This window comes from Eublepharis macularius, chromosome 5 (assembly GCF_028583425.1).
Source record: "Eublepharis macularius isolate TG4126 chromosome 5, MPM_Emac_v1.0, whole genome shotgun sequence".
Lineage (NCBI taxonomy): Eukaryota > Metazoa > Chordata > Lepidosauria > Squamata > Eublepharidae > Eublepharis > Eublepharis macularius.
Genome location: NC_072794.1, coordinates 85,479,535 through 85,494,728, shown reverse-complemented (window position 1 = coordinate 85,494,728; position 15,194 = coordinate 85,479,535). Strand labels below are relative to the sequence as shown.

The window sequence follows — 15,194 nt, the reverse complement described above, 5'->3', positions numbered from 1 at the left end:
AAGGAGAGCAATTACACGAGTTCAAAAAAGCATCTTACCCAAAGATACGAAGGTCACAGGTAAGGAAAAGCTCTTTATCAGTTTAGCTTGTTATATTTATAGGCTTTCAGAACCTTGTTTTAACAATAGCTCTCTATCCTGCTTCAAGGACCCGAATTTTTAGTAACTTATTATCTTATGACTTCATTCACCAACAAGGTTATTCATATTTGAAACATTTTCTTGAAACATATAACAATAGTTAGTTCATCCTTGGTGAAAGAGATCAGTTCCCCTGGAGAAAATGGCTGCCTTGGAAGGTAGAATCTATGGTATTACACCCAACTGAGGTTCCTCCCAAGGATCAACCCTCAAAATATCCAGGATTTTCCCAACCTAGAGCTGGTGCAACCAAAGCATAACTCTAATAATTAACTCTTCAACATTTCAGACAGAAACTCTGTTAAACAGGGTGCCTTGTAAATTGAGAATACTATTTGAAAATATTTTCTTGCATATCAAAGTGAAAAGATGAACCAAAGTAATGCCATATTAGCTTTCAGCTAAAACCTGTAAACTCTGTGTAACCCTAGAGCTCATAAAGTCTATTTTTCCTTCAGCAAATGTAGCTCACATTGGTGTGAATATAAAATTGTCACATGACTAACCACAACAAAGGGATGTATCCTCCCCAAACCCACAAGGGATGTTTAAATATGTCTATAAGTGAAATACATAATAGCTTAAAGCTTGAAAAACAGCTTTCTGACACGCACAATACAAAGGTCAAAACACAGATCAGAGGGTGAACTTATTCCATCTACTACATAATGGGAGGAAAATAGATGCAGAGAGATAGAAAGCCTTTTGATGGTGCCAACTGTGTTGATATTTTGGCTATAAAAGTAAGTATAATAGTTATGAATGGTAGAGAATTTGCTTTCAGAACATGGGTAAATTCTCTCTGTGATCCGGATCACAATAAAGACCACAATGTTGTTTACAAAATTTGAAACTGAAGGGTTTTTTTTAATCCACTCTTGATCTAAAGGGGACTAAACAATTCCCCAAGACATATACACAGCTTAACTTCTGTCATCCAGTGCTGTGGTGGCAGTTGTTAGCAGCTGAAGCAACATTTTAAAAAATCTGCACACCCAAGCCCATCTCCAATGGCCAACTGGAAGCCCCGCTGGGCAAAAGCCCCATTTGGCCCCACTCACTTTCTAAAATCACTTGGCAGACACCAGGAAAAGTGGCTGCAGTTGCTAGAGCATCCATGGGTGCCACATTGGGGACCCCAAATATAAGGAAACAGAGCAAGAGAAAGCCTTTCTAGGTATTCAGAATTTCTCACTTTACTTAACTAGTTTACTTAACTAGAAAGTATAGCATATGCAGCCATGCTTTGGACAGCTTTCTCAGCAAGAAAGCACCACAGCATTCCAGGCACGCAGAAGGATAGAGCAACAGGATCTTGATTTGTAGATGGGATTCTGGCAGTTGTTGAAGCGTGCCTGATCATGCCATCTGTTTCTTCACTTTTGAATGCGATCAAAGTGAGGCAGGTCTACTTAGGGATCCAGTTTGGTGTAGTGGTTAAGAGCAGCAGGACTCTAATCTGGAGAACTGGGTTTGATTTCCCACTCCTCCACTTGAAGCCAGCTGGGTGACCTTGGGCTAGTCACAGCTTCTCGGAGCTCTCTCAGTTCCACCCACCTCACAGGGTGAGGATAATAATAACACACTTTGTAAACCGCTGAGTGGGCATTAAGTTGTGCTGAAGGGTGCTATATAAATTATTACTACTATTATTATTATTTTCTACTTGCTCTGAAGCTGATGGTGTCAAGGGCCCATTTCTTTGTCCAATGCCAATGCCATCCAAATTGACTTGGTCAAAATGTCAGACCTGGGAGGGGGAAAAAAATGTGCAAATTCTACCCTAAACAATAATATAAAGACTGTCTAGTCTGTTGATATCTTAAAGATTCATATGTCTTGAAAATCTGATTGCATGATCTTTAAAACTACTTCAATACATTATGTAGCTTAGTCATGTTTATAAAATCTCTTGCATAGTATGACTGGCTCTGTGGCTCGGAATACCTAGTCAAACTATGCAGCCAAAATACACTGACTTCTACCAAATTCTGAAAAACTGCTGGGTTTTATTTCCCAAGAAACTAGCTTGTTCCAGAGTTTTAAAAAAACTCTTAGAATTTGCACTCCTGTTTTCAGTGCAACAGACTCCTTCCCTAATGAATTTAGGGAAACTTATGCCATGGTTAAATTTGGCGGGTAACTTTTTGATAGTATTGGTATGGAACAGAATGCTGCCGTCAGTTCTCTCTATGTCCATGTACTTCTCCGTTTCTTTTAATTACTAATAACAATATGTTATCATTGTATAATTGAATAAAACACATATGGATTTAATTAAGTCATTTTATGCTGTTTCTTGTAGACAAAAAGAACGTTCAAGTGTTCTCTAATTGCTTCCATATTGCTTGTCATTACTATAAACACAAAATAACTTTTTATTTTCTTGTACAGTTGCCACTATCAACCATCATATGAGAACACTGGTCAATTAATTCCCTTCATATGCAGTCATTTATTTACTTTATTACTATTATTACTTTAAAATAGTTAACTAACACAACCAATGGACACCAACTTGCGGAAGAGTAATTGGCTAATTTCTCAAGTCTGATCTAATTTGTGACTTGCACATAAAATGCCTTATTTTTTTCTGAAATTTGGAGAATGTAAGGTAACATGATGTTAAAATAACATTGGATTTTGGAATAACTGGGCATTTAGTAAAGTTTTATTATATTTGGGCGATCAGAATGATCTCCTGACAGTTTATGGCAAGGGAAGCAGCTTACTCTCCCATTACAGGGCAAGAATCTGGTTTCCAGCCGCAAGAAAAGCAACACCACTATTCAGTGGCAGTTGGTATCTGAAGATCACTGCCATGTGAAAGAGACTTGGAGAGTAGCTGGGTTGCTAATGTCCAGGTAGGGCCTGGAGTTCACTCAGAATTACAGCTGATCTTCAGACTACCAAGATCAGTTCCTCTGGAGAAAATGTGAATTATCCCCACTGAGCTCCCTTCCTCCCTCAAACTCCACTCTTCCAACGCATAACCCTTAAATCTCCAGGAAGCTAGAGCTGGCAATCCTAGGAGCAGCTAACATCTTTCCTCACAGTAAAGTGATGGTGGTTCTAGAAGAATAGCTGCTGCCCAGCCATATATCTGACAATGGATTTCCCTCCATGAGCAGAAAAAAAAGAGAGGTTATGAGAAACAGGTTCTGCCAGATGCTGAGGAGTCTCACAGAAATGGGGCTTGCTGGCTACCAGGAAGGGGCTGCTAGAAGTTCCCCCAGAAAAAGTGTCTGTTGCTTCCAGTGCACAAAGATGCAGCCATTGTCTCCTGTGCTATTCCTCACCCAGGCCATTTGTTCACTAGTCTGTACTCGTTGTATCTAGGAAGTCTGCAATTAGGCTTTGCAACATCTGTAGAAGGAGTGTGATCAAGAAGACTGGTGTGACAGTAAGCAATATCTCGATGCTTCTGAGCTTTAAAAGCACAAGTACCATCTCCAAAGAACTGCATGGCAGGTTAGCTAAGGAGGACATTATTGTATTGTCGAAGGCTTTCACGGCCGGAGAACGATGGTTGTTGTGGGTTTTCCGGGCTGTATTGCCGTGGTCTTGGCATTGTAGTTCCTGACGTTTCGCCAGCAGCTGTGGCTGGCATCTTCAGAGGTGTAGCACCAAAAGACACCTCTGAAGATGCCAGCCACAGCTGCTGGCGAAACGTCAGGAACTACAATGCCAAGACCACGGCAATACAGCCCGGAAAACCCACAACAACCATCGAGGACATTATTGTAAGATCCTTTTAGATTCTTTCTTGTGTTTAGAGTATCTCTTGCAGAACTGTTATAATTAATTGAAATGGCTTACTATGGTATTTGGGAACTGGTCCTGCCAGTGTTAGCTTCTTGGTCTGGGTTGGACAAAGTGATGGCTTCTAGTTATATTGAGGTACTGTATGGGTTTAGAAGCTGCGTTGGTGGAAGGAGTATGACGTCAAGCAGAGAAGGACATAGACATGTTAGATGTTGCCCCTCATCTAATCACTGTGCCATTTTCAGAAATGTGGGTAAGAAGGTTCAGTGAAACTGTCTGTCTGTTTGTGTTGTCTGTGTGTTTGTGTTGCCGTGCACCCTCCCCCCCACTTAACACTCGCCTGCGATAACTGCTATTAAGATGAGTGTTTTACCTAGAATGTTATTTTTGTTTCAGACAATCCCTGTTTTGACAATGGAAGCACCACTTAAACAATGGCAGAAAGATACATCTAGATTTATATGACAAGGGGAAAAAAACACAAGTTAAGTATAAGATATTGCAGGATGTAAAGGAAAGAGGAGGATTGGGTTGGGTTTGCCCAACCTGAAATTATATTTTGCTGTCTGTTGTATTGTGCGGATGAAGGAATGGATCTTGTTAAGAAGTAGATTATTGGATTTAGAAGAACATGATTTGAAATTTGGATGGCATGGATACCTGTGGTATGACAAATTAAGGTTAATGCAGAGTTTAATAACCACTATGTTAGATGTGCAATTTTGAGAATAGGGAATAAATATAAACTTAGAGCCAAGCTACAAGTGACACTTTACACAGGTTGAACACTTGTCAGCTTACCTCAAGTTTTGGAAAATATAGGCCTCTTGGTTTTACAGCTTGGCTCTCCATTACAGCTGCAAGACCAGGATGCCTACATTTCCCATCAAAACTTGAGGGAAGCTGACAAGTGTCCAACCTGTGTCAGGTGTCACTTGTAGCTTAGCTCTTAGGGTCTGTCCAAAAATACCTGTGTGGCTATCACCACAAGAAGCTCACTTCAGAAGGGAAATTTCAAGTTTGCATAAATTGTTAACTTATGTATGTTTGTTTATTTAAGTCATTTATAGTCCGCCTTTCAAGACTCAAGGTGGATTACATAGTGTGAGATTAGTACAATCAGTAGCAAGGACAAGGGCAGGCATTTCCCTACAGTGTCAAGTACATTTCCATAAACAATGTCATAGGGTAAATAAATATAAGTTTACAAAGTCATAGCATTAGCAAGGATCCAATACGGAGTAGAAGAACTGGTGAAACAGAACATAATCAGTTCTAGGACTGACATTAAACAGCATGAAGCACAGGTAGTATATAGGAGTACATATTTAAAGCTACAGATAATATGTAAGGCAACATAGTAGTGAAGTCTATGGTCTCTAACTCATTAGTGAATCATCTGAGACCCCCTCCCTACAATAACACCCTCCTATCTGAATTTTTACAAGGTGAATATAAAATAAAATTAAGGGAAGATTTGATAACAAAAGGATATAGTTGCAAATTGTAGAAAGGTTTGCAGCCTGCAGAGTGACAGGGCATTGGGCAAGGCAGCTGCCTTGTTGCCTTGGCCCAGTTGGTTTCCAGCGGTCTCCATGCCCGGCTAAGAACCAATGGACTTGGGCCACCTGGCTGGCAAATTGGAGGCAGCCTGACCGGGTGGTGGGAGGGCATAAAGGGAAGAGCCAGCTGGGCCTGTGTACTACATGCGGTTGCATGTGATTGGCATCCCACCCACCCTCCATTTGTCTTCGTCGGGTTTGGCTCAGTCAGAATTTTTGGCCTCTCTTACGTTGCTGGGGTCTTCTTTTTCATGTTGGGCTGGTTTGCTGTTTACACCTCTGTCAGAACTTTGGGAAGGGGAGGTTTGGCATGGGGCATGGATCGTTTGCGGGGGGTGGGGGGACACAGCCGGCAGGCATTGTTTCCCCATAACTGGGGATCCCCTTATGGGATCTTGGGAGCACAGAGGGGGCAATCCCAGCTTGGAGGATGGTGGTGGAATGTGCTCGCTTCCAGATGGCAGGGGAACCACACAGAGGCCTGCACCCATGTGGCTTCCCACTGACTGCCTCCCTGCAGTTTCCTCCTCAGCAGATGGGCTGAGGAGATGTGGGATCATCAGCTGGCAGGCAAGTCAGTCAATGCTTGGATCTGAGCCCCATGAGGCTCCGATTCTCTTTAAAACTGTATTCAATAAAGTTGTGGCCTTTTAAACTCCATTTGACGTCTCTGTCTGCTGTTGTCTTGCCCCTCGTCATCCACCCCTCAAGCTGGCCCCAAAATGTATAAACGTTTGTTGAAATTTGAGACAATGGAAGAGCAAATGAAAGAATCTATGATTAAATGGGCTAAAATTTTTGAATATGACATATTAGTGGAACAATGGGAAAGCATGTGGTCCAAAGAGCTGAAATTTACATCAAGCTCTATTTTTAAAGAGAGGCTTTATAAGATGATGTATCGTGGGTATATGACTCCTGAGAAACTTGCTAAAACGTACAAAGATACTTCAAGTCTATGTTTAAAATGTGAACAACATGAAGGAACATTTTACCATATGTGATGGACATATAAGAAAGCAAAAAAGATTTTGGCTACAAATACAGCTATTAATACAGAAGATTTAAAAGATTAGTTTACAACTGAAACCAGAGTCTTTTCTTTTGGGATTAATGGATGTAGGAAAGAAATCATAGAACTTTGTTTTTCTATATGACAATGGCAGTGAGAATATTATATGCACAAAAATGGAAGAATCTACAATAGAGGAATGGTTTGGTGAAAGTGTTAGAATTTGCAATGATAGCAAAATTTATTGATTAGAGAAAAGACAATAAGTTTGTTTATTGTTGATTGAAAACACCTTATAGACTTTTTGCATGAAACAGAGAATAATGATTTGATGATCTGTGAGTTTGTGGAATAAGGAATTTGAACCTTTCAAAAATGAAGAGAGCTTTTCTTTGTAACGTAGAATAAGAGAAAATTTGATAATTATATTTGTTGTGGAGAAGATCAGAAGCCTCTTTTTAGCTTATACAGTATCTTTTTGTTGTTGCATTGTTTGTTTTTTGTCATCCTTTGTTTTGTTATTCTTTGGGTAGTTGTCTTTTTTTGTTTTTTCTTATTTCCTTTATATAAAATTCTTAATAAATAAATAAATAAGATTTCTCTCCTGTATATCTTTCTTGGTGGAGGATAAGATCTGTTACATATGACTGAAACTGTCTAGATGATTCCCATTCTGTGTGTCTATCCAGCAATGTATATGGTCCAGCACCAGTCCTGAACTAGAGGACAGTGGTAGGGGAAGCCATCAGTCTCCCTGTCTTTCTCATTCTGCATATTTCTGTTGCAAACTATTGTCAGCCTTAATTCGTATGTTCCTTGTGTTAGATAACAGGAACATAGTGGACCTTCCTTTGGTGTACTGTGTACCTAGCTCACCAGTAGAGGCTTTGTCTGAGCTGGCTGAGGTAGTACCTAGCCTTGTGAGAGACTTCATGCTGATTGTCTTGGGAGACTTCAGTATTCATTCAGAGGCTCCCTTAGGTTCAAGCCTGGATTTTATGATTGCCATGGCATCCATCAGTCTGTCCCAGGTTGTTATGGCCCATATGCCAATCACAAACTCTCAGCCAAACCTACCTCACAGGGTTTATTGTGAGGAAAAACTGGAGGAGAATGATGTAAGATGCTTTGGGTCCCCATTGGGGAGAAAGGTGGGGTATAAATGAAGTAACATACATACATACATACATACATACAAAAAGAGTCTTACACTAGATTGAATCTTTTGTACCAAATAGGTGCCTGGTAGTCTTGAAAGGGATTTACTTATGTGTCATGGTCTGACAGTTATCTGTTGAAAGCATGGATTGTGGGCTTGCCCCCTCCCTGCAAGGGTACCAACTTAACTGATTAGAATAATTCATACTCAGAAGAAAGATTCAGTTGGGTCCCAATTATTCAGACGCTATGGAACGCTTTTTGTGTTTCTCCGCCTTGTGTTGTGTGTTTCTACTGCCTGTACATACCTTCTTTTGTTCTAAGGGTTTCTCTGTTGTTAGAAGGCCTACAGTTAGTTAATGCTTTTTTGCAAATCCCGACTCTAGATGTGTGGGGCTGGACTATTCCCCCAACTTCTCCAAATGAGAGGGAATTGGTGATTAGTTGTGACACTTTTGCTTGATTTTTTCTGGTAAAATTTCTCTGATCAGATCCAAGGTAGAATAGTACAGGTAGTATAAGTGCCTGGATAGCAATCTATCCCTTTTGGGAATAGTTTCTGACTGCTTTCCCTAATGGATGTTGATTAGCTCTCGCAGTATCAACCCCATTTTACTCCTCAGACCAACACCTATTGGTTAGTCCATCTTGAAGGGTAGTTAGGATGGTAACTTCTAGATTGGAAGCTTTTTTAGTGGTGATCCAATTTTATGGAATAACCTTCCTTATGTTCCTAGGAAGGTTTTGTTGAAGAAACTAGGCTTCTGCACTGTATTTGGCTTAAGTCTGCCAGAAACACTCTTCATGTGTTTGAAAGATTAAACAGCTGTTGGGAGAGAGGTCAGCCCTCCACAGTAACACCCTGCATCCAGAAGACTCTGTCCTGAAGCAGAGAGATCGTACAAGTTTTAGGCCATTTCATGATTACATACAGACACGTGTTTTCTTGGCCAGTTAGCTTAGTGGGAAATAACAGTGTTAGAGAAAACATGTTTGTGGTTTCTGCAGAAGCAGTTTGTTTCAGAAGGCAAGTTAGCAGTCTTCTTGCAGTTTAGCCCTGTACAAGAAACAGGTCAACAGTTACAATTTTTAGAGCAGATCAGAATATCACCCCCTCACCTTTTTATGCACATATTCTGAGTCAAGAGTTCAGAGGGTCTTGACCAAAGTTTTTCTTGACCAAAGACGAAGGCTATTTAATTAGCCTTCCTGTTGGCTGAGATTCTCTAAGTGGTGCAAAGTGGAATTATACAGGATGATTTTAACACTGCTGGTTTATTTTTGATTACTTTTTTGTTAGTTTTATGGATTTAACTGTGTATTGCTTTTATTATAGGCTAGATTACTGTAACTCACTCTACGCTGGGCTACCCCTGGGCCTGATCCGGAAACTACAACTGGTCCAGAATGCGGCGGCACGGGTCCTGACTGGTATACCTTACCAGTCACACATCACACCTGTCCTGCGCCAGCTGCACTGGCTTCCGGTTGAATTCCGAATCAGGTTCAAAGTGTTGGTTCTTACCTTTAAAGCCCTGAGCGGGTTGGGACCGGCATATCTTCGGGACCGCCTCTCCCTGTACGTTCCCCAGAGATCGCTTCGATCAGCGAATAAATATTTACTAGTGGTCCCCAGCCCTAAGGAAGCCCGCCTCGCTTCAACCAGGGCCAGGGCCTTTTCAGTCCTGGCCCCAGCCTGGTGGAACGCTCTGTCAATGGAAACCCGGGCCCAGCGGGACATATTATCGTTCCGCCGGGCCTGTAAGACAGAGCTGTTCCGCCAGGCGTTCGGTGATTGAAGGGGGCGGTGCCATGTCGGCCTCCCACCTTTGGGGTGGGGGAGGGTTCTGCCCACCACTGCACTTTGTTAATTTGTTTTATTATTTGTATATTGATTTTAGTTCTTGTTTTTATCGATTTTAACTGTTCACCGCCCAGAGCCCCTGGGGATGGGCGGTATATAAATTGAATAAATAAATAAATAAATAAATAAATAAATAAATAAATAATTGAATCCAGCTGCAGAGAAAAATAATATAAATGTCTCTAAATAGATAGATAAAGAATGCTGAGACAATATATGTAAAGCACATTGAGCAAAAATATTATTTCAACCATGGTAGTCTCACTGCAAAAAATGGCTTGAAAAACTATTTCTCACTAACCTCAAATAGAAATATTGTTCTGTTCATATATTTTTAAGTGAATTGATTTATGTTGTCTACCTGTCCGCTCCCAGTAGTTATGGCTGGTGCATATTTGAGTTAGCTCCTGCATTTCCTTTGGCTTTGGCAGAGGGGAATATCTGAATTTGGGTCTTAGCACTAGAATAATCTTTTTTGGAAAGGTGTTTACTAGAGGAGTGCAAAAACGGCCACCACTGTACAGACTGAGGCACTATTCCACGGCAGGTAGAAATTCAAGAGGTCTTTCTTTCCCTAGCAATACATTTCAGTGCTGAATGTCATATAGTTGTTAATGGCATAGATTTAGCCTCTAGCTGGAACAATAGGATCAGGTCTTAAGATAACTACACTGGTTTATTAAATTATGTATCACAAAGCAAATAATTGAAGCAGGATGTAGCAGCTCTTACAAAACTAAGACAACACAAGGACTTTAAAACTATTATACTTCTAATTAATAACAGTTTGCTCTACTATCTGGATTTAATATATTATTACTATGTATTCTTTTTAAATAGAAACAAGCTTGACAATCTTTAACAAGGAAGGAAAATACAAACTTTCAGGTGCGTGTTTAATAAAAGCCTGGATTAGAAAGAATAATTATAACAGGCTTCTGATTTTTAAATTTTTAAAAATAATCACAGAGAGAGGAGGGACTTCAGTCCCACCCGCACTTTCAAAGATCCAAATCTCACTGAAACCAAATGGAGCTAAAGGATGCCTCTTGTTGGATTGTGGTCAAGAGGAGAGAGGTCAACCTGCAGTTGAAAATAGTTCAGTACTGAAGATAATTTTACACTTTGAACATGGATGCTTTAAATCTAAACCATTTGTTTTAGATTCAAAACTGCAGCAGAAGAAATGAATGTACAGATAAAAATACCGTTATTGTATCTTGAAATTCTCAAACTGATCAATGGTGGCTGGCCCTTTAAGAATCAGACAGCTGGTGACAGCTGGCCCTTTGACAACCAGCTGTCTGATAATGAGCTGTTGAGAAGCTCCATGCTGGTGGGGGGGGAGGAGGCGGGGGGAACAGAGGAGTGATTGGGGGGGAGAGATTGCTCAGAGGGTGCTATTGGTCCCTCCAAGCAATACACGTATCGGATTTCTGAGTAGAGGGAGGCCACTGGCCATATTCCAGGCCTGCTTAGGGCCTTCAAAGGGTATGAGGGAGCAGATCAGTGAAGACAGGTCAGTTTTGGCTCCCAGTTTATAAGGGAGTAGAGCTAGGGGAGAGGAGGTGGAAGAGGGTGGTGTTCAACTCCCAACTCTCTGTCTGAGGCCAAGGTTGCACCATGGCCTGGGCTTCTGCACCCCTAACTATTCTGTTTCTCACCCTCTGGCTACAAATTAAAAAAACCCAGCTAGGCCATTCAATCAGAGGAAAGTAAGCTGCTCCCACCTGTCAGCCAGCCAGGGCTAAAAGAAATGTGGAATAAATAACAGTGTGCTTCTAGACAGATTAGTACCCACTCAAAGCAGTGAACAAACTCAGTGTTATTATTATTCCCCCTATACAGCTGGAGACCTGGGGCTGAGAGTAGTAGTTTACTCAAGACTGTCTGCAGAGCTCATGGCAGTAGTGGGAGTCGAACCAGCCAAGTGTAGATTTGCATCCCAGCCACTTAACAACTATGCTACAGCACAGATACACTTTTTTGGGTGGAGAAGCAGGAAGGGAGAAAGGCCATACATTGGATTTGTCTCCAATTAGGAGAAATTAGATTCTGTCAAGTTATAACTAATATGGAAATAAATTACTTTTTACTAGGGTTACCCTACCACAAAGTGGGGCTGCCGGAAGGTTGTCAGCCTCCAGGTTGGGGCTGGAGTTCTTTCAGAATTACAATTGATCTCCAAACTACAGAGGTTAGTTCCCTTGGGAAAAAAACAACTGGGGGAGGGAGGACAGCCTATGGCACTACATCCCTGCTGAGCTCCCTCCCCTTCCTAGACTCTGCCCCTAAATCTCCAGGGATTTCCCAACCCCAAATTGGCAGCCCTAGGCTGGTACACTGAGCTGGAGAATTGCATTGTTTCAGCATGCTATTTTTCATTTATTTAGTTATAGGTGCATAGAAGTCTGCCCCTCCATTTGTATGTCCTTTAGTTCAGTTAGTTCACTGCTTTAACTTATAAGCAGTGTAATGTTTCTTTAAAATGATGCTTGCACTAAAAATAAGGATCGACAAATGTTATCGGCAATCAGTAGATTTGAAAAGTAGAAGATGAACTATAAAAATCCTAAATTGTGCAAACTGTCCCAACGTTATAAACTGTCACCGATTTCTGGGGACAGGTTTGTTCTATCCTCTCACACTGGATTGTAAAAGTATCCTTACATTTTAGTTAGCCACTAGAGGGGGATATAGTCATGGCTTATTGTTGAAGTTTTAAATCTTCTGGACCTATAGGCATGTTACATGTTCTTTTCTTAAATTTGATTGCTTTTACAAAAGACACTGTTGATGCAGCATAAGAGATTTAAGAATATAAAATCATCTATATACTTTAAGTATGTGTTGTTTGGATGCTTGGGTACCTTTTCATTCAAAATATGCCAGTAGATAAGGTGGACCCAATTAAAAATACTTAACATGTGCCACATCAAGCAAGGAGTAGTTTGTGAGCAAACACTTGTTTCTGTGCATGGATCACTCCGATGATGTGTTATACACCCCCTGCCTCATTCCTGGTGGCAGACATGCTCATCCATATGTAGAATCCATGGAGGTAACAGAATGCCACCGTCTAGAAATCTTGTTAAGTCTCCCCTTCATCTAAACAGATGATTAAAGGGGAAGGGTTCCACTCCAGTAATGTCTGGAGTTTGGGCAATTCTCTCTCGATCTCTGGATCCAGTAACACTAGCCTCCTTTAGTATCATGTCAACATGTGCTGTTTGTGAGGATGTGATAATATAAGAAACTATCATAAATCAGTTATACCACCTTTAGAGAAAGAAGAGTTGTCTGAGAACTTACTGGAAGGGGTGGGGATGCAGGTGACTAACTTTCAAAGTGGCAGCTTTCGGTGGTTACATAAAACTGCCGCATCTATCATTTTGAAGTTCTACTGTACAGGCTCTATCATTGAGGATAAAATTTACCAGAAAGGAAGAGAAGTTTTTTAAAAAGACAATAGATTTGTTTCCAGTTTTTAATGCTTTTTTGTAAAACTGAAAATATAAAACCAGATCAGCAAGTGAAACCATTTATATACATGAGGTCTGTGACTTTTAAAAGAAGTCCTTTTATAGTCAAGAAAACTTCCAACGGATTAACTGTGATTAAAGGAACCAGCATTCTTAAATTGAAAACATACTTTTCAGAGGGAAAAAATCTTTACAAACACATTATATAATTTAGATTTATATTTTACTAAAAAGGACTTACACACCAAGCAGTTTCAGTTGCTCTTCCTTTTCCCTTAAGAGAATCATTTTCAAAGTGCCACAGCAAAAGCATAGGTTCCAATAATTATACAGTATAGTCCTTTATAAAATGGGTTGGTAAATGTGAAAGTTATTGAAATGAACACATACAATGTTGCAGACTAAATACAGTAAAAATAGTTGAACAACAATTCTGTGAATACAAAAAGCATTACAAGCATGGTAAAGAAAAGGTTCAAGCCAGTTTAGGTATCCGTATAGATGGGAGGAATGTGATTAAAACAGTGATCAAAGGTGCCATTTTGGAGGAATCCATTATTCTCCTCTGTCCCACTGATGACTACTTCTTCTGAGATACAATGTGCTTCAGATATAACTTCATAGCCTGAAAATATGGCAAAAACAGAAGACTGATTAATACTATAAAGTGGCATATACCATCTGAGTCCAAAACTCAAACTGCAAATTATTCTAAATTAGATGATTTCCCCCCTCTTATTGTTTGTTTTTTAATGCAACTCCTTAGCTCTCGTAGGGACTCCTTAGCTCTGCCCCTTTCTGCTCTTTGTCTCCTTACAATTGTCTCTCCTGTGGTAAAAAAGATGTACAACTGAGCTGTCAATTGTTGTTTGGAAGTACAGTTACAAAACTAATAGAGCAATCCTAAGCAGAGTTACTTCAGTCTAAGCCAATTGCTTTCAATATGCTTAGATTTCAACCCTAAGCAGAGTTACTTCAATGCAGTTACTTCTAAGCAGAGTGATTTCAATGGGCTTAGGCTGGAGTAACTCTGTTTAGGATTGTACTGTAAGATTGCTTCATAACAAGTGAAAAAATTACAGTAGCTTTCCAACATGTGCCACTGTGAAAAAATAGACATCCATGCTTGCTTTACGTTGCACGATATCATAATTAAAAACCAAATCATCATTAAAGGTTATGATAATTTGCTTTGAAGATATATCATCAAACGCCTGCACACAGACTTATTGGTGATGTCCAGTTAATATGTTTTGATAGCCATACTGGTAGGCAGTGCTTTTTTTGTTCTTGTTAAAAAAAGTTCCCAGTACTCATATATAAAGTTGCACCAATTTCCACTGTCACAATAGGATCTTGATGTATGAGTATTCACTGTAATTATGCAACAGCTCAGGTTTCAGCCACTTACACATATAAGGAAAGTCATTTTTCAGTTTAAAATCATGTCTTGTTCAGCCACATGAGCAGCTGTAAAAGAAATAGCCAGCATGGTGCAGTGGTCGGAGTAACAGATTAATATCTGAGAGACAGACTAATACCTGAACATCCCCACTCTGCCATGGAAGCTTGCTGGGCCAATCCCATACTCAGCCTAACCTATCCCACAGGCTTGTTGTTGACAGAATATAATGGAGGACAGAATGATATTATAAATGTCTTTGAGTCCTCAATGGGGAGAAAATGGGAGTATAAACAGCTTAATTAATTAATTAAATGGAATGTCACTTTCCTGTTCCCCTATGCAATTAGAGCGTCAGAGATTATTATCCATTCTCAAACTTTTTTGGAGAACTATCAGTGGAAGGTGCTGGCAGATACAAATCTTTCCTAGATTCCCCTACCCCAACCAGTCCCTTTTGACTCCTGGAAAGATGATTCATGCACAATGAAACATTAAGACAAACATCTCAGGAGTTCCATATAGCATAAATCGTTGAACGCTTGGAACAAAAAATTATTGGCTGTTAATAGAATTCATAGTTCAGCACTGTGTCATGTTTTGCATTCCTGGTAGATGAGATTGCATTTTATATTGATGGTTCCATAAAACCAAGAAAAACAAGCTTAAACTTAGCCCTGATGAGTTTTGCTAAAGCCACTAGCTCTATTTTGCATACAGAATTTAGAAGATATTTACATAGATGGTATGCTCTGAATATTTGCCTCATACAGGCAAGACACATTTATAGAACAATGGCATTCATTTA

The 15,194-nt window shown here is 40.1% G+C and overlaps 1 protein-coding gene across 1 annotated transcript in view; it reads right to left on the bottom strand.

Moving 5' to 3' along the window:
* Positions 1-12,975: 12,975 nt before the first annotated feature.
* The window catches only part of GLIS1 (GLIS family zinc finger 1), a 398,945-nt gene continuing 396,726 nt past the window's right edge, over positions 12,976-15,194 (bottom strand). The window contains exon 10 of the mRNA XM_054980758.1: positions 12,976-13,609. Within this exon, the coding sequence (XP_054836733.1) occupies positions 13,470-13,609 (140 nt within the window). The 3' untranslated portion in view covers positions 12,976-13,469. The remainder of the gene's footprint in view (positions 13,610-15,194) is intronic.